Source organism: Manduca sexta, chromosome 28, assembly GCF_014839805.1.
Source record: "Manduca sexta isolate Smith_Timp_Sample1 chromosome 28, JHU_Msex_v1.0, whole genome shotgun sequence".
NCBI lineage: Eukaryota > Metazoa > Arthropoda > Insecta > Lepidoptera > Sphingidae > Manduca > Manduca sexta.
In genome coordinates this window covers 20,403,082-20,427,014 of record NC_051142.1, presented here as the reverse complement: position 1 = coordinate 20,427,014, position 23,933 = coordinate 20,403,082, and the positions used below count along the sequence as shown (strand labels likewise).

The following is a 23,933-nucleotide window of genomic DNA, read 5'->3' as shown; positions in this document are numbered from 1 at the left end:
TTATACGTCCTTTACAATAAAAGTAAACCAAAAAGTACCTAGGCATAAACTGAAAAATATTTAACTTATGTAATCAAAGTCCTATTATAATCAGCATAAAACAAAAAGTTCGTTTCATCGAAAATATTCACTACGCTAATAAAATTTTCACGGTTTGTTACACGTGAAAAACAATCCCAATGCTTTCGTATTTAATTACATTCTTCAATAAATCGTTTTGCACGCTACATGCACTGCCATCTATCCAGTACAACTCGAACTACGTGGTGATTGTCAATCAAGTCACGTGGTCAGGGAACAGGTCCGTAGAAAAAAATCAAGTTAGTTCAGTGACGTTTCTAGTGTTTTTGTGTTGTGTGTGTGAATAAAAGAGTTTTTATGTGCATATTTGTTTATAAAAAAGGATATATTCGGTACACACACGTCGCATATTGTGATACAACGTGTTTAAAACAGTTTATAAAGTGTACCGTGACATATATTAGCACATAGTGATTGTCATAGTTGTCGACGGGTGAATGAAATCTATGAATCTATCATAAAAACACGGAAAAAATGTGCAAACGGTGACACTGTCTGTAATATCCGAACCATACGTGTGTAATTATGTATCTATGTGTGTTTAACTTTAGAAAAATACGTACAAAAGTTTCAAAATAGTGTCAAAGAAATGGGTGACAGGTTGATACAACCATTCAAAGTAAAAACAAAAACATTCGACGCTAAAGTGTTTCTTAGAAAATGGATATGATCGCAGACCTTTCTGTACTAAGTAAGTACTTTCTATGGAATTCGGTTATGCGTGAAGTAAATACTTAAAAGGGATACCTACGAATTAAGTTATTCAAGACATGTTCTTTACATGGCTATTGACCGTCTTTAAATGTTATTTTCGTTTATTGAACCTTGTTGTGCTATTGGTTGACAATTGTATAATTCTTTTTTTAAATTTAATAAGCGAATGAAATGTTGGCATGAAAATAATAAGTTAATAAAAAAGTGTACCTTATCAATTAGAATAAAAGAAAAAATAGCTCAGCAAAACTAATTTATTACAGTAACAACATAAAACAATTACATGACATTATACTATTTTAATTTTATGCATAATGGATCTTCATAGCTGTTTATCGTATTGAGATAAACGTGACTGCGCAAGTCCGTGACTGAATTTTTGCGAAACGTATTGTCGATTGTCGGTAACAGACTCCCATAGAGAAATAACCTGTTACGTTTATGTCAAAGGTCATTTGGCGCCAACAGCCAGTGTTTTGAGTCGGTGATATCTCCGATTGTTGCGAATGGTATTTTTATCAGTTCATTCATACCTATCTATATTTAAATGTGTCTGTTAATTATTTAATTGCAATCAGTTTCCAACGCATATCATCGGTTCACGGTATAAAATGTGTGGTTTTTATTTAATAAGCAATTAGCACGTGTAATATTTTGCAACTATAAACTAATGAGCTATGTATAAAAATAAAGTAGGTATTTCACTAACTGGTACTAAGCGATGTTTGTCTCATCCTAAACATGTAGATTATGTTTTTTTGATTGAACGATCCAGTTAGTTTAGATTTGCGAGGAAAAAGACACCGAAATCTATTAAGACATTGAATTCCGACAGTTAACAGCGTTATCCTTGTACCATGTATACTTATAAAGTCCCCTTTTCTATTTGTATTTCATCGATTTGCTCAAAATCTACTGAACGGATTTTTATAAAATATGATAAGGAGATAGTTTAAGACCCTGAAAAGGTTATACGCGGGAAAGTATATAGCAGGACTTTAATCCTGGAAAACACCAACACGCGGGCGAAGCCGCGAGCAAAAGCTAGTGAAGTATAAATACGATCTAATAGTCTTTAATTCCTTCGTCTATCATAGACTAAAAAAAAAATAAGAGAAAAACTAATTTTATCATTACTATTGTATACGCAGCTGCTGTAGAAATTAGTCATAATTATCATTTTGAATACGCAACTAGAAATTACGTAGTTAAAATGTAAAAGAAATAGAATTAATTTGGCGCGCAATACGAAGTAACAATGGCGGTCATGCCACGGCATAACCACGAGATTTTAACATTCATAAGAGTACCATCATTGCCCGCGGCTTCGCTCTTTAAGCCCATAAAAAAAATAACAATATAAAACGTACCCTATTATAATCAAGAGAAATAATGCCTTGTTGGTCTCGAAATCAAAGCATTAGTTCGAAAGGTTAGAACGTTTAAAAACAGGAGTTAAAAGTTTAAACTTATTATTATTATTTTATTTTAGTCGGACATCCTACAGCTTACGTACTATAACATAACCGCTTTGACTTATTATAGCCATGAACTATTTCGTGAAAACTAACAAAAGCTTCAGGTTAATAAACTAAAGTAAGATTTATATATCGATACCGGAAATTTCAATTGGCGTAAGGGACATTTTGGCGAAAATGAGTTATATATATTGCCGGATTCGGCTTTTCGAGCTCTATCGATTGGTATATATGAAATAATTCTATCTTTAAAAAAAAATCCCTTACGCCCTGACAAATTTGATATTTTGAAGCTAAATATTTGAGAAAATAGGTCTTATGAGACATGTAAATACTTCAAGCTGGCTTAAGGTACATCTTTCCAAATAACCTAGGTAACTTTGGACCACTATATTGCAAAGTGGATTTACATCCTTAATTTTTTCCAATATTAAAACAACTTGGTCATATTTGTAACCTTACTTATTATTGTCCGTTACGACCCGGTTAACAATTACATATGTCGTAATTTAATAAGGGCTTAAAGGTCTAATATTTTTTTTTATGTCCGTTACGACCTTAAATCACGGGTATCGGGGGCAATTATTTAGAGATCCTTTGGCATCAAGGAGGGCTCTATGCTGCGGTTGCATCTAATATTACCGAAGCGGCAGCGAGAAGTTTTGCGTGCGACAGTTGTTATTGTTGTTGAACCTCTAAGATTTCATCAGCTTGTAGGCTCTGTGCTTTTATCGGAACCTTATATTGATAGAGCTTCTCACATTATTTTACATACCAACATCATTTTATCTATGCGTACCATTGGTTGTTATCAAATTGAATCTGTTTCAAAGATCGACACTTGGGATTAGGGAAAGTTTCCAGGAGGAAAAACTACGTTCAGACACTTGGCAGTAACAAGTATCCGCCTACACAACACATTGGCTTCTGCCTTGCTCCCGGTCACTCTTCATGGTGTGATTCAACACCCAAAGTAAATAGCTCTATTGATGTCGAATTTATAACTACTACTAAAAAAGGTGCAACAAAAACATTTTAATTTCACGTTGATTTTCTTTCTGTCGACAAAGACTATTCTTTAGGCAGTTCTGGAGTCTGATTCACCAAAAACATGCAAATAACGAAAAAATAAAACGAAGTGATTAAGAACTAAGTAAATCATTAAATATGTGCTTAAGAATACCAAACAAAGTTAAATTACATAAAAAAAACGCAAGGATGCTGGACTGAGTTGGAATTGATTGAAAATGAAATTAAATTAGATCAAGTAAGAGAAGAAAAAAATATTATAGAAAATTCGTATTTACCAGATAAATGCTATGAAATATCATAAAATAAAAGACAAAGGTTATTTGAGCATTTTTTGAACCACGATGCCGGCGAGATTAGATTGTAAGATGTAAATAACCAAGCATTACTAAGAGATAAAAATGCTAAACGAGTAGAAAGCAGAAGAAGCCTAACATAAGAATATTATATAAATAAAGGTGAAGGATCTAAAGAGACGTAAAGCACCAATATTATAGTGAAGAAGCAACAGCTTATTTTGACTCTTTTAAAACACTATGTGTAGTTTCATCGCACTAATGCCAAACAATAGTTAATGTCTTTTATTGGCACAAAAATATAGAAATATCACACATTTCTCTAGAATCTATCTTGAAAACTGTCCAGAAAAATCTAAATTCATATGAGTAAGAAAGTATTCATTGCTTTATTTAATAATAATTATAATATACGTTTCCATACGCCAAAATAAGACAAGTGCATACTCTGCACAAAAAAAAAACGAAGATATATTAAGAAAGGACGAAAAAAAGGAAATTGATTTTCATTGGAGGAGAAAAAAGGTAGCTATCAAAGATTTAATATTCACTTGATCACAGAATTTGATCTCAAAGATATACTAACTGTAATTTTTGGTTATCACGAAGTGCTTACTACCCCATATTATGGGGAGAGCATGGTTCTATACTACTCTAGAAAATATGCCGTTTATAACTGCACATACATTCTATGAGAGCCCAACTAACATTGGACATTGTTTCTTGTAGAGAGAGAGAGTGATAGACGTTATAAACGTGGAGGTAACGACATTGCCACTTGTGTTTGTGAATTCCTTCTTGAAATTATTAACCGCTCCGTCGAAAATGTTCATTATATTGCGATTCTTGCCCAGGGAAGAATAAAAACTAAATAATACCTACTAACCGCAATCAGTCATTTTTTGAAAATTACTGTCAATATTCAAGGAGTACAGATATATTATTAATTATCTAAGCATCAATACATGCCTATTGATTCAATGTATGCCGTTATTGAACGGGAGACCAAGCGAATTATCATTTGGGCTCCAAGCTAGCCAGCATACGTAGTATCGGTAAGAAAACGGACAAAACCATACCAAATAAATACTTTGGAACATTTCTAAACATAATTTCAGAACAGAACATAATATGATGTCTAAAATTTTTACTGAAATTACTCAAAAACACATTTAAAAAAGATACGAACAGTGACTTTGAACAATCATAAAGATAAAATTGCAGAAGTGAAGTATTCTATGAAAGAAGATGAAAATCCCCAAATAATAGCCTTAGGTCAGAGAAGAAGAAGGATTTTTTAGTAATGGGAAATTTCAAGGTAAAAGATCAAAGACAAAGAAAGGAAAAGACGAAAAAACAATTGCTGAAGTTGTAGAAAACCAAGATCCCAAGAACATAGTTTTGCCGACATTGTATGGAAATCGTTTTCCTATATCAGTAGATAAATTTAATGATTTAAAAAAGTTATACAATAATTCAATTATACCGAAGCGAATTCACAAGGAATACCTAGAGCCACCGTTTTTGGCTTTCGGTAGAGATGCTCTTCTCGAGACTAATGCGGAGGAGGCTAAGGACGATGAATAAGTATTTTCATACTTTAGAGTATTTGATCTTTCGTTACCAAATATGGGTAAAGTGTGTCAGAAACTCCATTGATTTATAATTAATATTGTTTGTGTATTATGTTACTAGTCATAATTGTTTTTATGATAGACATATATTTAAAATTTTTATTATTTTGATACTTGAGATTATTTTAGAAAATATGAAAAAATATTATGAAAGTTTGTACCAAATACTGGATTAAGATTTTTTTAAATTTATTTTTTTATACAGGAACATTATTTTTCATTATAAGACTTGGATTTGTTCTTCGAATGTTATTTTTTTTATTCGATTTACTCTAATAAAAAGACAATAAAATGTAGTAAGGGTTTTATTTCTTAAAATTTTATAAGTTTGTACCTTCTATTACCCTTCACATTTAGGTAATGTGACATTTATTACCTAAAACGCTCGTTTAATTTGTGTAAAAATGTCTTTTACAACCTATGCAACCTTATTAAGCTAAGGGTGTATAGGCGTTTTATTCATTTTTGGTGGGATGTAAGGGACATCTATCTTTAAAAGTAGTGGACCTACGTTAATTTGGATAAAGCTAATAGAAAGAGCACAAAAAAATAGATCAGTGGTCCCTAGACACCTTTAAAATCCGATTACAAATGAAAAAGTTACAACGAATTTAAGACAAAAAAATATGTTTTTGGCTCTCCTGAAAAGTCATGGATTGTCCCTTACGACAATTGAAATTTCCGGTATCGATATGTTCCCCCAAAGGAATACATAGAGATGTCGTAGTCATTATTTTTTTAAGACTCCGCAGATTTTGTTTTTATCATTCGTCATGGACTGTTGACTTACCAACATACCGTTAGGTGACTAGGTCTATGTTGCATTAAACGAGCGATTCGAATTAATTTGGAAAAACAACTAAACAAGGTAATATTGACGTGCGCAATATCATATATTTTTAATAGAGGTTTTATATGCTTGTTCTTGTTCTGAGTTTTATAGAATGTGACATCACCTTTATTTTAAAATTATTAACGTTTAGCCACATCGATCGAACAGTAATTCATTGACCTTAGACTGTCTCTTCTGTACCATTTACTCCGAGAATGAGCGTATACACCGTAATGTGACAACAGAGTTAAAAGTAGCCATAATAAATACAACCAACCCATTAGAATACGCTTTCCAGTTACCGCTGCGCGATCGATTGCCACTGTAATTAACAACGTTATAGATATTTACCAAGAGTTCTCAGTTTATATGTTTAACCAGTTAATAAATTTTGCTCTGTAGTGGCACACGTAAAATTTGAATTTTAGATATTAACATCAGCCCCGGATCTTGAATTTTTTCGAGGTGAGGCAAAATCTGAATAATGCCGTCCCCACCCAACTATTTTTACCTTTGTCATCATCATTTCGGGCCCCCCGGAAAATAATTTATGTGTTTAATGTACTGGATGTCTCAATAGTCAAAGTTTCGTCAATAATGAGTTGGGTATTCGTCTGGTAAATTTGAATTTGCCGCCCGGGGCATGAGCCGTGGTATGCCCCCCTCTAGATCCGGGGCTGATTAACATGATACTATGGCTATTCAAAGGACTTTCAGTACTACCCAGACTGGGGAGGAAATCGAACCCAAGACCTCTTAAAACCGATCCATAACCGATTTTCGCATGATAAAAGCATATATCCAAAACGTTAATTGAATAATACTTCTTAGTACTGGATTTTCCTTGTCCTTTTTGTAAGAGTTCGCAGAATATTGGTATTGTTTGATATAGCGATGAGATCGTTATGTCGCATGTTCCTTTATTTATATTTTTAATTTAACAGACTAGAACGCCATAGTGGCCCCCGTAAGTGTCGCGTTCCGGGATCAGCCTGTGTATATCCGATTCCAACAGGCCGGAAAAATTGTGTCGGCCACCGAGGGGTAATCTCCTATCGTCATTCGACATTCTATTGGACCCCACTCCACTTACCATCAGGTGCAGTGTTACTTTGCCGTGCCTCTATAAAAAACACCTAATTTAAGTTAAAAGAAAGACAACAAATAACTATATATTTAATAATCGGCTAAAGCTTGAGGCCCATTACCTTTATTACGTAAGTGTGACGTCATTATTTAGCCTTAAAGTATAAAAAATAAAAAAATAAAATACTTTATTTATCACGTAGGCGAACAAAGTTGCACTTATGATACGACAAAACAAAGCATAAGAATAATTATTATTTCTAAAATAGGTTAATATATATAACTAGTCATAACATTATGCTCGATATGGTGAGAAGCTCGCCGTGTGACATAATAGTACAGAACATGGCGAATACTGACTGCCCTAGTTGCACCTCTCCCTGCCCCTTCGGGCAAAGGCCTGACGCGTGTTACTTGAATAAAAATATATAACAAGGTAAAGACCTTGTTATATATTGAATTAAAAGTAATTTATAAAAGAAAGTCACAAAAATACATGGTATTTTGTCTTCAGTATTTTTTAATATATTTTTTAGAAAACATACAATACTTTGAGCCTTATAGACTAGTTAAGATAATAAAAAATATATAAATGAATATAGTTTCCACTTATAGAAAGCTATTATACAGTACAGACTACAGGTAGATGTTATCAGTAAAAGTTATTAATCACTTACAAAAGAAAAACAAGTGAATGTCAAATATTGAAAATTATATCTACTTATGATCGTATTTTGCACTCAACCGGATATCGACCTTACCCAATGGTAATAAAATCAAGTATCGAGAATAAGTTCCGATGCCACGTGCCTATTGTCAAAGTTAGTCTGGATATCGAAATTAGCACCTTTTGGCCCATTTGCCAATCAACTAATGGGGCTTCAGAGACCCAGCGCCGCGTTAAAACCCATGGACAACCTGTTCCTAGCATAACCTGTTACCGACAAGCCTAGGAACAGGTTCCGATGACTCATCAAAATTCTTTAACTATACGATGGTTTTTGATGTTCAGTATTGGGATTATTATTAGAGTTCTTAGAAATAATTATATCCAACTTGGATTATATTTTTGCATGATAACTCGCTTCAAATAAAATATAAGAATTGCCACACAGAAAATGAATTATAAAAAACCAATCAGTAATTTAACATTACCTGGTCAGCAATTTTGGAGTCGTTTCCTAATTAAATTAAACACTGTTTACGTATATTTGTTCATGTATTTATCTACTTTAGCTAGCAATTTTAATAAGTCACCGACTATATAGACAACTTAGTCTACCCCTGTAAAGAGGAAAAGGTATGTAGCTATATACATAATATGTATCACTAACTAACTTACATTAAAATTAATAAAATCATGTAATAAGTAGACTCGATCAATCTCGATGTATAAACACAACTGTAAAAGTCACGGGAAAGCAAAGATTGCAATTTTGTTTATTTGCACGACATACTTACTCCAGTTACATTAGTTCCAAAACCGAACTTAACCGATTTTGAACCAATCTTGGACAATTCTGAAAATATTATATCCTTCCAATTACAAATCAAAATGGACAATGATAATAGATTAATATGGTAATTTATCACCAAGTTATGAGGTATCAAACGTAAAAAATAGATGTCAAATTGAGAACCTCTTTATTTTAAGTCTGTTAAAAACTATTATAGCAAAACTACACACTCATTTTTAACCTAGATATTGATTCAGAATGCCCACTAATTACATTAGCTGCAATATCTTTAGGAACATAAAAGAGTTTGACCACTGCTCCTTGACAGTAGAAATAAACAAACTAACATGCGGCTCTATCACCTAAAAATATCCAGTGGTCACTAACCGAAGCTATTTTCTCGTGTGAACGGATCGACAATTGGATAATCTGTTTCGAATTTATGTCAAGGCGCTAAAGGTCCTTCGGGCAGAAGTTCAGAGGTTCACAGCGTGCGTAAGGGCATTGTGACTTATTAATAAAGAAACAAGCGGAAACCTAAGTTTAGATTTGTTGGTATCCTAGAATGGTAAGGCTTTTCATAGATTGGAGTTAAATGTACACGTCACTGCGATGACAAGGGTTGCCTCACAGCCGATTTCAATCCACGACCGCAACCTTATACTTCGCTCCAACCAAGATATCAAACCATCAAAATAAGTACTTTGTAAGCATGTCAAAATATACGAGTACTTTATTATGGTTGGTCTTGTAAGCATGTCAAAAAATAATTTATTATGATTGGTCCATTTTTACGATCGATCAAGAAGTAGGTCGGGAATTGGGATTGTTTAATATTGGTTAGTTGATTAGTTGCATCAAGCGTCATTTAGGTATATAAAGTTTGAAAAACTGACACTCTTTTAGGTTGACTCATCTACGACTAAAATCGACCCAACATTAAAATAATGAGTCGAATAATAAAATTATATTTATTTTTTATTTAAGGTTATAGCTTAAGGTCCATTTTCATACATTTTGTTTCACCTTTAATCTGGGTAACTAAACAAGTATTGACAAGTAAAGAATTTAAATTCACGTCTAGTTAGTGATTAGTTCTCGCAGTTGAAAGAAAAACGTAAAAATTTCGTCATATTAAATTTTAAAGGCCGAAATATCCATGCATATTAATTATTTTTACGTTTTTCTTTCAACTGCGAGAACTAATCACTAACTAGACGTGAATTTAAATTCTTTACTTGTCAATACTTGTTTAGTTACCCAGATTAAAGGTGAAACAAATTGTATGAAAATGGACCTTAAGCTATAACCTAAAAATAAGTGTATAAGACGCTTCGCGCTCGCATGTCCCAAGAAAATTCTAATTTCAAAATCAAATACCAACCGTCATCCATTTTGATTTCGCTCCTTTGTAATTAAGCAAGTTATTTCCCACGCAAAATGACTAAACAATGGGCAAAACGAGCGAGAACAACCGCCATTGTGGGGGTAACGTCTGATTAGTGGGTTTATGTGTTTTATGAACACCTGTGTCTTTATCTAATGCGTTTGAGTAAAAGATAAATCTGTAGATCGTATTAATGAGAGTTTACTTCCGCTTTGATATGAATATTATGAACTTGAAAGTCGAAACTCGGTTAAAAAACTTGATAGATTTATGCTTAGATTCTAATGTGTGATACGATGTATTCAGTATCGGAATTGTATGCGTTCCCGGAATGTTTCGTTTAAGTATGGAAACACGTAAAGGCCTTTGTACACGTTTTTGATGAGCGCGTCCTCTGTGCGCCGTCAGCGCGTATTAGCTGATTAATTAATGCTCGTTTTATTTGCGTTTCTATTGATACAAACGCAAATAAAACGAGCTGCAAACGCGTTTCACGTCATCAGGGGGTAATCATCTGTCATCAGTCGAAATTCTATTGGATTCCACTCCACTCACCATCAGGTGCAGTGGAATCATTGTCTATTATCAGAGACGTAAAATAACTGGCGAAATGAGATAACAAAAGCCTATCCAAAAGGACAAAAGTCGTGATATACAAGTTCAAAGTCCGTCATCAACCAGCAAATGGTTTGGAAAGCATGACATTGATAGCTAACGTCCCACCGGATCTCGCAAGTGATCTTTTGTGCGAGTTACGACGGAAGACATCAATAAAGACGTTTCGATTGACTGCGCAGACTCCAGACGTCGTGCTATGTATGCGCATATTCAGCTCCTTAGGCCGTCACTAAGACTCCTTGCTAGTTAAGGCTGAAGCCAAGACTCCTTGCTATAATTGTTAACGTTAATAGAAGAAAAAAATGTCGCTCCGATGTAAGGCGCAGTTTTGCTGGGGGTAGGACTTGAATACGTTATTATAATAAGAGCAATACAATGCGCATTTACAGCCTTGATTTTAAGTTCTGTGTAACCTCATTACTATGTAAATATTAACATGGTCCAGTTTCCATTTTTTTTTTGCTTTGAATGATGAGACGAGCTTTGCGTTTGCCTGATGGTAAACGATACGACCGCCCATAAACAGTAGAAACTCCATCTAACACATTGAATTACAAAGAATTGTTTGGTATTCCACTGCACCCTTCATCCTGAGACATGAGATGTTAAGTCTTATTATGTCCAGTAGTTACACTGGCTACAATGTTTTTCGATTCGGCACACAACAGTGACAACACACTGCTGCTAGGCAGCAGAAATTAACATTGCTGTGGTACTTACCCAAGCGGACTCTCACATATGACAGACCTACCACCAGTAAATAGTCCAAGTTTAATAAAAAAATACATTATTATGTTACTAATCGATAATAATCTTTACATACTGATTTTAAAAACGTTATAAAACCAAAAAATATAAATAGTGTTATAAACAACTCGTTTAGAGTATAAACGTATGTTATACCAATACAATAGTATCACCGCTCTGTGAAATCCATAGAATTATAGTGGCTAATCTACGTGGTGCCTCTACTTGTAGTGAGGACTTGGGACATTATGTATAAATAACTGTTAAATTAAATCCATTACAAATATTTCAATAGAATAAGACCAAGCAATTTGGTAATAACGTCATAAAAACTATGATTCAATAGAATCGAAATTCATGCCGCTTTTAGTGGTTAGCTAAACAAATTATAAATAATAAAAAAAAATATTCGTAACGTGCAGAATTCTAGTCAATTACTACTTTTCTTATCTATACATTTTTTTAATTCTGAAAGTATATATGGAATAATGCCGTGCTGGAAACAAACAACTAAAGAGCAAGCAAATATTTTTTATGATTACCGAACAAATTATTTTTTATTTCTTAAGAACTATACACCATTACTTTTTAATTACCAGAAATAAAAGAAACTCCTTGTCTGATATCGTTGCTGAGCACATATTTGACAAAAAAAAAATACAATGTCATAAAATTATTCCTGAAAAAGGTAATTTTCGTTCAAAAGTCCTTGTTTCATAATTCTGTATTTTTTAGCGTCCACTAGTCAATTCATACAATTTGATAGTTTTACTTTCTTGTTGTAATTAATTATTAAATTATCGATTTTTAAGGACCTTTCGTAATCATTGGTGAACGTCAATCTAACGTCTAATCTACATACGAGTAGTATACATATGTTACTTACTACATAATATGGTTTCTTCACAACTTTGACATTTATATAAACAAATATTCTGGCTGCAAATTTATAATGTTTTACCTCTTCTATATAGATATCCATTCCTTTCCTTAGCAATTAAAAACTATTGGTATATAATACTAAATTCTATTCGTACTTGAATTTTTTACTTCCTTTAAAATCCGACCTAATTTTTTCTTTTCACGACGTTATACAAAAAACAACCTTAACCGAAATAAAAACAAATCCAATTTTCCGCATTACTGCGTTTCGAGATTACCCAGAGACGGAGACGCGGTCAATGATTAGTCTAAAAAATATGCAGCAAGTCCGTAGTTGTCGTGGTCGCATCGACTGAAGGCTGAATGCCAAGGTTACAGTTTAACGAAGTAACTAACTTTAATGAAGTTTTGCGCAGAAAAAATTATGATGGACTGAAAATTTAAAAGATATTTTACAAGTACTGAACATAAGACTTAACATGTCATGTCTCAGGATGACGAGCGCATTGAATACCAAACAATATTTTGTAATTTAAAGTATGTACTGTTTATGGGCGGTCGTATGGCTTACCATCAGGCGAACTGCAAGCTCGTCTCGTCTCTTAGAGTAGTGAAAAAATAATCGAGTATTTTACAAATCCTGTTATAAATTTATTTCCTGCTCTAATCTACGATATTGTGGAAGGCTAAGGCCTTCAGTCCACCACATTAGCCTACTACAATTGAACATCAACAATGATAGACTTATCAATTACCATACAGTTGAAATTCTTACGAAATTTCCACAGTACAGATTTCCATACATTTCAGAATCTGAAAACATGCGATACGATAACTGACATTAATTGCAAATTACTAAAGGGTGACGCGTGTTTATTATAAAAAAATAATATTAATTCGTTAACATTCGTGTCGGTCCGTCGTTATGTCGTGACTCGGTTGTGATGTCATTGATATACAGGCTGTTGCTTTTTGAACAAAAACAATAAAAAGGTTATAAAGTTCAATGACCATTACCGTTTTGTATATTTGTTTGTGTGAATATATTGTATGATTTAGGCGATAGTAAGGTTAGAAACAGCTTTATTTGTAAGTAAGCCGACACAAATATGGCAGTGGTTTAGGCTCGGAGGCGGTCTTGTTATAAAAATAGTCAATGCCTTTATATGTAAAAATGATTTCTGAGTTTCCATTCCTTCCTGAGTGTGTTTAAAAGAGAATGTAGGACTGTCATGAAAAAGACAACGTCGTGACATTAAATGGTGAATCTGATTATAATCTTGATGGTATAATTGAAGTTAATTATTCCTTTCGTTCAGTCGTCCTCCGAAACAATATTCACGTCGTTGCTTATGACTAACTTCATACGGGTTCATAAAAATGGCACCAAAACGCAACACAACTGCCGGAGTTACAAGAAAACAACCTAAGAATAACATAATATATTATTAATTCAATACATATATTAATAAGTTTGTTAAATTTTTCCTCCCGACGTTTGAAGGCGTTATAGCCTTCGTGGTCACCATAAAGGCTACAAAGACGTGAAGTAGTTTTATTTTAAACATTCGCGTTAACTTAAGAAATCATTATGAAATACTTTTCCTCACTTATTTCTAACAAAATACTCCTAAAAATATTCCGCTACTAGTTTTTGCTCGCGGTTCTCCCCGAATGAAAAATTTTTTTTTGGAGAAATATCTCGCTTTATAAATTCCTGGGATAAAATGGAGCCTATATTTTAAATCTTACCTTTGGCTTCTTAGCTTAGACATCGATGAAAACTGCTTTGAATTCAATGCGGTAGTTTTTGCGTGATGCGTGTACAAACATAGAGACAAACAAAATCCTAAAAAACTTAGTTTTAGCTTTTGTTGCTCCAATAAAGACCCGCATATTATGTTTTCTTCAATATCTATAACGTACAGACAACGATCTGTTACAATTTTTTTACATGTAAAGACACATGGACGCGATCACCTTGACATTTTGTTTGTTCGCAACCTTTAATTAATTTTATTCGTACTGTTACTTCCGATTTATGAATAGATGATTAGGTATTTAGAAAACACCATTATTATTTACAAATACGATAGATAATAACTAAAATATATTTGAATGTCTTGATTTCTAACTGGATTAGCACTATAATGTTCATGTCAAGTAGTATAGTGCAGTATTATTAATGTTGGGTAATTGCAATGCAGGTAATTAATCATTTATAATATTATTAAGTAATTACAGTTGATCAGTTACTGGCACTGTACAACAGAGTTCAGCTGAGTTCTTATATTTTTAAACAACTCCAAACGAAAGAGGTTATGTTGAACTAAGATCTTCTTGCAGCATCAAGGACGTGAAAGGCCATTTCTGGAAAAAAGAACTAGTTTGTCATTTTTTGAAAAATCATAAGTCTATGTGAGTACTAAGTTTCATCCGAAACCGTTGGATGGTTTCTGCGTTTTCCTATACTAATTCCCATGTTTCTAAGCGTTTATTCATCTGTATAAACATAAATAAGTTACATGTACGCGATCAAAAGAAAAAAGAAAATTAACTGCTAATTAACATGAACAAAATATCAACATTAAACTATTTAAAAAAAAAGTTTTAATTTTAATGTCTAACATTCGCGTAAACATAAGAAATCATTATTCAAAATATAAAGCACAAAAAAAAATCAATTAAAGATACAAAAAAAAAAAACTTAAAAATTAATCACGCTGTATATAACTTCTGCTGCTGTACGTCAATTTTGGACCGTCAAACGGCGGCACGCGTTTGTAATTTACGAAACCTCCCCTGATTGGTCGCCTGCGCCCGTAGGGGTTGGTCCCGCCCCTCACTGCTAGGCTGTTTGATCAATATACCTTCAACAATCTTCAGTTTAAGGATTCATAGAAAGAATTGTTATGAGTACTTTTCAATACATTATATTGAAATATTTTTTATTTTTAATATTTCAGATGAGTAGGGAAACATACCTAGTGCGGACTCTGAATTTTAGGTTCAGACTCGAAACAATGGTTATTAGACAATAATAGATGATTTATTAGACTTGTGTAGTTTATTCGTAACTTTGCAGGTCATAATAGGAATTTATCATTCCTTTGACAGTAGGAAATTATTGTACCATGGCTTTATTTACTTTAATCTGAAATTAATACAATGAAGGATAACACGATTATATTGATCGCCAAGTGGTAAAGGCCACGTAACTACTCATATATGTATCAAATCGAATTAAATCAATAATTTATTCAGTAAATAAACATTTGGACTGTCTCAGTGGCGTAGTTGTACTACATGCGCGATACGGCAAGGCTCTGAGGTCCTGGGTTCGAATCGCGGGTCGGGCAAAGTGATATTTGGGTTTTTTGCTCAGTATCAGTCCGGAGTCCGGAATTTGTGTCCGATATACTTAACAAAAGTTCGCCCCCTATCACATCATGGGACGGAACACACTTGGAAAAAGTGGGTAACCTGGTGCGCCTCTGCATACTCCTTCAGTGAAAAATGCGTGATGTGCATGAGTGTGTAGACCTTTCCACACAATTATATACGTCATTTATTTTTTTATCTCATTAACCTCATCCAGAATTCTTGCACTGCATGTGACTGTATCGCTCGACAACTTAAGCCAGAACTTTATAACACCCAGTACCTGGCTAGCATTGGTGTGCACTTCACGTTCCAATTTCAAGAACATTGCGACGTGTAATAACAAATTTCCTGCGTGCTTAAATACTGGTGACACTTTTTTTTTTGTTCACAATTTCTTAAAATAAAACTAGTAGAATTTTTTAATGTGGTTCCCTTAGGGTGTCGAAGGGGGGGCGAGTTTCCGCTATTTGATACGTAGCTCACCCCTCCTATACTGGTGACTTAGGATGACGAGGTCAGTACATTGCCATACAATATTTGAAATGGAAACCAATGGCGGCCCTAAACGACGCGAAGCCCAAGGCGAAAGAAAAAAAACGACGCGAAACCCCGGGCGAAGAAATGTTCCCCGGTTTTAACAGTTTCGTCGGTAAGATTGTAAAAAGAAGGCCCTCTAAGGCACTGCGCGAGGCCCCTGTTAGCGCAAACCCGGGTGGTTGCCCGGTTCACCTTCCTCTTAGCCGTCTCTGATGGAAACCTTTTGGAGTATGTTGTTTCTGCGCATGATGACGTTTTACATCTGACGAGTGTAATCCTGAGGTAATGTTCCTCTCTTACTTTTGTTGTATCCAATATTTATAAAGACAACAAAGCATAATAGCAATCAAGTAACTTAGAGCCTTACTAATAACGTTGTATAGTTTGTCACGGTTATACAATGGGCCGCATTTGGCAAACTGCGTCGGGTTTTTCTCGTCACTTCTACCACAATGTCTGAAAACGAAGGTTTTCAACCAGTGCGTCCTACCTGTCATGACCTACGGTGCCGAAACGTGGACGCTCACAGTACGGCTGGTCCACCAGCTCAAAGTCGCTCAGCGAGCTATGGAACGTGCTATGCTCGGAGTTTCTCTGAAGGATAAACTTCGTAACGAGGTCATTCGTCAGAGAACCAATGTCACGGACATAGCACACAGGATTAGCAAACTGAAGTGGCAGTGGGCAGGGCATATCTGTCGAAGAACCGATAACCGATGGGGTAAACGAGTTCTTGAGTGGGAGACCACGGCTCGGCAAACGTAGTGTAGGACGCCCTCCAGCTAGGTGGAGTGACGATCTGCGAAAGGTCGCTGGTAAGAACTGGATGCGACAGGCCGAAGACAGGGTAAAATGGCGTATATTGGAGGAGGCCTATGTCCAGCAGTGGACAAAGATATAGGCTGATGATGATGATGATGATGATACAATGCTCTGTCTCCCTTCCTCTGAGGTTAAGTGTCACTCAACAAGAGAAGACAAAACATTGAACTGTTACAGATGTATACAAAGATTATAAGAAAGGCCGTAAATGTTCTTAAAATAAAATAAACATGATCTTCAAGGTCTGCCCTCTAGGAAGCAATGGTATCGAGCAAACAACCGTTACCATGGTAACCGATGCCGTGACTCAAGCAATTGCGATCCTCATGCGTTGCCTATGTCTAGTAATATTTCATGGACTTGAAAGCTTCTATTGAAGTGCTTCATTAGTTTGTACAGTGGTTCTTGGAATTATGACTAAGGTTAAACTGAAAAACAATTTAAGAATACCAGGTGTTCAAGACGCCTTTCTACAGTTAACGCCAATAGAAAACAATATAAAAACTTTTTACCAAAAAATTAAACCGCCTTCAAAAACCACTAATAACCAAAAAATAATTTAGCATTACCTATATACTGGTTACTAATTCTGAAGTCGGTGCCTAATAACAATCAAACATTGTTTTCGTTAATTTGTTCATGTATTTATTTAGCTTAACTAGCAATTTTAATGTCTAATGTTGACACACCTCACGCATTTATCCCTGAAGGGGTATGCCGAGGCGCTACCACGGCACTCACTTTACACCAAGTGTGTTCCGTCCCATGATGTGATAGGGGGCGAACCTATTGCCATATCGGGCACAAATTCCAGACTCCGGGCTGATACTGAGCAGAAAAACCCAAATATCACTACACGACGCGGAATTCGTACTCAGGTCCTCAGAGCGCTGTTGTACTACGCATGCAGTGCAACTACGCAACCGAGGCAGTCGAGGCACCGAGGAAATAATATTTTCTATCAAAAACCGCCCCGTAGCAGCTAAATCCGCACACACACTGCTATTGATCGACGGGCGTCCAGTCCCACGGCCCGTAATGCGTGTATCCGTCTTATTGAAAGTGATTGTACCAATGGGTCAGTGTGGACTGTGACCCTAGGGAAGGGAGCTCCTGTTTGCTACGTCGCCTGTCGCTTGAGTCTAGTAAAGCGTCAGGTTCTAGGTTCGATTATGTCTATTATCAATTTTGATTGTATTTGTGCTGGTTGGAATTGATTCGATTCCTCGATGTCTTGAATAGCGATAGGATTGTCTACGATATTTTGAGACGGAAAATGATAGTCGGACATCATGGGTATAGTTGCGAATCTGTCTACCCTTCTAGGATTAGACACGTTATTTTGACTTTGTATGTATGTTGAAAACATTCCAAATGTGCCTTCAAACACAATCATAATGAATAACAAGAATATTTTCAGTTTAATTATGATTCCTAATTAAAATAATTCAAATAATTAGCTTGATAAACAATTTCAACCTGTCCATACCTTCCCACGGTAGCAATTACGTTCACGCGGCGCCAAATGGGGGGTGAGCAGCGATCGCTGACGACCTTTACCCGAAGCAAACAATCGTTTAGGTCGCGTGATGATGTAAATTTAGTTCTGTAAATACGTTTAGGGTTTGATGCTCGGGGTGACACGCGATACGTGCTGGCTCTGTTCTCGGTTGGGGACTATTGACTAATGAGACGGCAAACCATGCATCTATAAGTTTTTTGATTTATTACTAGTATTGCAAAAGGTAATTGAATAAAAAGTTATAATAAATCGATGATGAAAATGTTTACTTAATATATTTCAATGAACCGAATATGAATGGTCTATATTTTACTACGCGAGTTTGCTGGAAGTAGAAATTGTGCTGGCCAGCGATCCTAAAGTGACGATTGTGTAAGATGTTTTGTTATTCCGAAAAACATGGCAATTTGTGTCCTAAAATGATACATTTCATAAATTTTATTGCACGTCATTACTGACAATAATTTACAGTAATTAGCACCTTCAACGTAGTTATGAATTAATACGAAACTTGATGAACAGACAAACGTCAAAACGACCATCATAGCGTGACGGTGCTGTAGTTTTTAATTATAATTAAAAAATAGGATTATCTGCTGTCATTACTGAACATTTATTTGAAAAACGAAACTCAAAAACACGAAGTCACAAAATTATCCCTAAAAAATGGGTAGTTTCTTTATGCAGGATTTGTGAAAATTTTAACTCGTCATAGCTTCGTCATTTTCATATAAACATAAGTTATTACTGCACATTCTTAAGTCTTATCTCACAGTGGCGAAGGGTGAAGTTTTCCGAAAATTAACCCGAAACAACATATAGGTACTAATATGCGTGGATGCAGTCTGCAAATCGTTTTAATGACAATCAGATTTGACATATAAGTTATGAAAGGGAAGCCGGCTGGAATCGAGTTATATGGACCCTTCGCCACTGTAACCTCATCTACACACCCCCTTTCTTTGTTGGTAATTAAAATCAATTAGATGATTATCCCTCGGTAGTCGACACAATTTTGCCGGCCTGCTGGAACCGGATATGCACAGGCTGATCTCAGAACGTGACACCCTTACGTAGGCCAATATGGCGGGTTTTAACACCTTGTGTACGGTGGTCGCTATCCGGGCGGATATAAAATACCACCAGCAAAATTAAATTTCTTTGAGAAACAAACTATAACAAAACGTGTAAATGTTAAAACATTTGTTCTTATTAAACTCAATGATTAAACGTACGAATTGTCTGTCTGATAAGCGACAAACCGTAAACAGTAGCAACACCATACAGAAAACACAGGGTTATTTTTGCTTTACTAAAGGAAACTACATACAAAGCTTCTTGAAAATAACATTCTACAATTAGTTACTCAAACTATAGATGTAAAACAGGGTAAGATTCGAACAAAATAAATAATAATAGAAATTTTTTTTACGCGGCCTAACACTACTACTATAGAAAAATGTCGCAGCTGCAACATCACGCTTTTAGTCAGAAATACTCACGCACACGCTATATTCGCACTAAAGTACAAAATTATAAAAAAAAGGAAACTTGAACTTTTGGTGAATACATTCGATATTCATGGATGTTTTTGGCACGAGTTTAGCAGAGGTAAAGACGAGGATGCAGGGGCGACTGCGGACGAAGACTTAGACACTTTTGTCAGAAGAAGCCCGCAGCCGTCTCTAATGCGTCGAAGAGGGCCACCGCGGAGTTTTAGCTGGTAGGCCGTGCGTAGGTTAGTTAGTACATAGTGTTAGAACCTCGGCCCGGCGGTCGCCCGAAGGTCGTCATCAAATCCGGGCGGCTCAACGCCGGGCCGTAAGGCACGGTTACCCCAGCATAACCGCTCAGTCGCCCCCCACGAAGGCTGGGCAGTAGTAATAAGGGACTTTCTCCGCGCAACCAAAAAAAAAGGAAAGTTAAAGACGAAGATGTGGTTTCATTTATTAATGCAATGTTAAAATGACCCTGTATACAGGGTAGCGTGGTATCGCATTGCGCTCATCATGCTGAAATATGTCTCATAGTAGCCAAGTAATGGCCTTACTTATTATAGTCTTGACCAGTACACCACCATAGCACCCCTTGGCGACAAAAAGACATCAGTACTTAGGCTTACTCAAACAGATTTCAATACCTATTATTATTCTCTCTCAAAATAACAAGTTTGGTGACAGAAATAGACAGCATTACCAATACTAAGACGGATATTGGCATACGTAAACACGTCTATTAAAACCTTATCGATTCGTTTCACTTGCACGTATATAATAATATCAGCCCTGTACTATATACTGTCCACTGCTGGGCACGGGCTTCCTCTATTACTGAGAGGGGTTAAGCCTCAGTCCACCACGTCGGGCTAGTACGGATTGGTAGACTTCACAGACCCTAAAAATTCCTGTAGAAAATTTCTCAGACATGCTGGTTTCCTCGCGATGTTTGCCTTCACCGTTAAAGCAAGCCATAATTCACAAAGAATACACAAATAATTTTAGAAAAGTCACAGGTGTGTGCCTTATGGTTTCGAACCTGCAGACATTCATGTCGCCAGTCCGTTCCATACCCAACTAGGCTATCGCCGCTTATATCGCACGTTACTGCTACAAAAAAAATAATTCGATTCAGAATTTATAAAAGCTGGTCACAGTTCACTGGTCTCAAAACGGTATGATCATTGCCGAACGCTTACTAATCGAAATTTATTGGGTCCTGCGAACCGTGGAAAGGGTGACGTCAGGTGCTGGTCTTGCGAGGGTCCGAAGGTTTAAGGGACTTTGCAGCTGGTGTTGTATCGTGAAGCGTATTTTGAAATTTTGCTTTATTAAAACTAGGTGTGATTCGCGGCTTCCTCCGCGTGTAAAGACTTGCCCACTACAAACGTCTCTAAAACACTGTCGCGACTTATAAAGAAACCAGTACAACGCCAGCGCTGTTTGAAATAATCTAATATTCCCTATGGGAGCAAATTACTGGGAGTCTATGTGTTAATCCAGGACATGGTCTACCCATATATCAAAATTTATCCAAACCCGTTCACCTGTTTTTGCGCTTACATTGATATATTTTCAGACTCACATTTATAATAATATTAAGTAAGAGTGGCCAGACAGTTAAGTTCTAGATAGTCTGTTTATTGGTTGAGAGGCAGTGAATATAGGCATTGAAAGTGTTGGTTATGATTTTATGGGAGGTTTTAGGTCGAACCCGCAGTGTCTCATTTCATAACCAGCTCTGCAATCTCTACGCCACTAAGGCTCTCGATATTAACATTGAATGTAAAAAATATTAAAGTCAATTAAGTTATACAACCACATTTAATACTTGTTGTGCAAAAAACTATGACGTAGATACGTCATTAACAAAAAACAGTTATTATGTATTTATGTTCGATATTTAAAATATTACCAAAATAAACTTTAAATTAGGGAAACGATTTCATAAGGTTCGTTCACATTATAAAAAAAAAATGTTGGGAGAATATGAAAATAGGAGAGAACTGTCCACTAACAATAAAAATAAATATTTAAACTATAATACATTTCTTTACTTGAGAACAATAAATACTTTGTTAAATAAAGGTCTGTATACATTGAGTCGTCTTGAAAATAATATTATAAATCAGGATGCACTTTTTGAATGTTGAATGACTTCATGTGGAATCTTCACAGCGATAATTATATATACTCCTTTAGCTCCTACACTCCGTAGTTTTTATTCCATGCTATAATTTATACCCCCATCACATAATATTCTACCACCCACAAAACTTTCATTTTCATTTCCAAACATAGTTATCGCATAATAAATCAGATTTTACGACACTGATTTACCTTTAATGCTACATTATATTAATACCTATTTAGTATTTACCCCCCTTAAAAATTTCCCACCCTTAGTAGCAAGAGGCTTCTAATTGGTCACCATGCAACCCTGTATAGACAGTGAAAAGCTTTCTGATTGGTTAGCGCACCACCCTGTTTATTTTTTTGTAGATGCCCTGTAGAAATATAGCTGTCCTTGTCTGGTGTGTAGTGAAGTGTATAGTGTGTCACGCTCGCGCGCTAAGGGTAGAATACAATCGAGTCGATCTGTGTCAGTGCCTTACAAGATTATTGTATTGACGGACGCTTATCGAACAAATATTGTGTTTTTTTGGTCTAAACAAAAACGCATTGCCGCATCAGTATCATTTGGGAAAAAAAGTGTAAAAAAAATATAGTAATTCATAATCAGTAACTAAATAGAAGAAACACAAAAAAATATTAACTTTAATCGTGTTCGTACGCCGTGTGTTTAAGTGATCTTTGGACATAAAAAATAAAAACGAAAAAACTGTTAACGAAATGTGTCACAACGGATTCGTGTTAGACGCCACGTAATTATAGAAAGAGATGATTCCGGTTTGAAAATGGAATATACATGGCATATGGAGGAGGTCGGCAGCCAGGAACCTAGCAGGACGACGGGCAGGGTGCCTGCTCGACAAGGTACCATCAGCCATCAAGTATTTACCATGGTGTTAAAACATGCTTTATACCAGTGCCGGATTTATATTTTTTATGTGTGTAGGCCACTTTATTTCCGCCGCCCCATGTAGGTAGGTTTATGTATTTATATATGTAGGTTTCTAAAATACTTAATAATTTTCTATTTGTTTATATTATGGAAGGCCCTAAAGTTAAATAAACGAATGATTAATTAAATCGAGTGAGCGTCCTCTGAAATACGCCGCCCCTAAGAGGCTACCGCCCATAGGCCACGGCCTATTTACAAATCCAGGACTGCTTTATACCATGTAATAATAATAATATCAGCCCTGTATTATATACTTGCCCACTGCTGAGCACGGGCCTCCTCTACTACTGAGAGGGATTAGGCCTTAGTCCACCACGCTGGCTTAGTGCGGATTGGTAGACTTCACACACCTTCGTAATTCCTATAGAGAACTTCTCAGATGTGCAGGTTTCCTCATGTTTTCGTTCACCGTTAAAGCATGCGCTAATTCCAAAAGAATACACACATATTTTTATCGAAAAGTCAGAGGTGTGTGTCCTTGGGATTTGAAACTGCGGACATCGTCTCGGCAGTCCGTTTCATAACCAACTGGGCTATCACGGCTTTTTAAAATGCAATGCTTGCAATTCCGAAAATCTTAATATTACATAGTTTACGGTATTTTTGGCCAATAATTAGTAGATCGGGTAATAATGTAAAAAAAAAACATACACACACAGAGAGAGGAAGACAAACTTTTTGGAAAAAAAAACATTATTTATTGTTTTTTAATTGTAATATTAGCTTCCTTTTTGGATCTTCTTGGAAACTTTTTTACTTGCTACTTTTTTAATCGGATTTATGGCTTTGGCTTTCAATAATAATTCCATATAGTTGATAAAAAAAAACACTCACATCATACTGTTA

The 23,933-nt window shown here is 35.5% G+C and overlaps 1 protein-coding gene across 2 annotated transcripts in view; it reads left to right on the top strand.

The window, feature by feature from the left end:
* Positions 1-253: 253 nt before the first annotated feature.
* Positions 254-23,933, top strand: part of LOC119191018 — a 49,288-nt gene continuing 25,608 nt past the window's right edge. For both annotated transcript variants that reach the window (XM_037444756.1, XM_037444755.1), the window contains exon 1: positions 254-772. In XM_037444756.1, the coding sequence (XP_037300653.1) occupies positions 742-772 (31 nt within the window). In that variant the 5' untranslated portion in view covers positions 254-741. The remainder of the gene's footprint in view (positions 773-23,933) is intronic.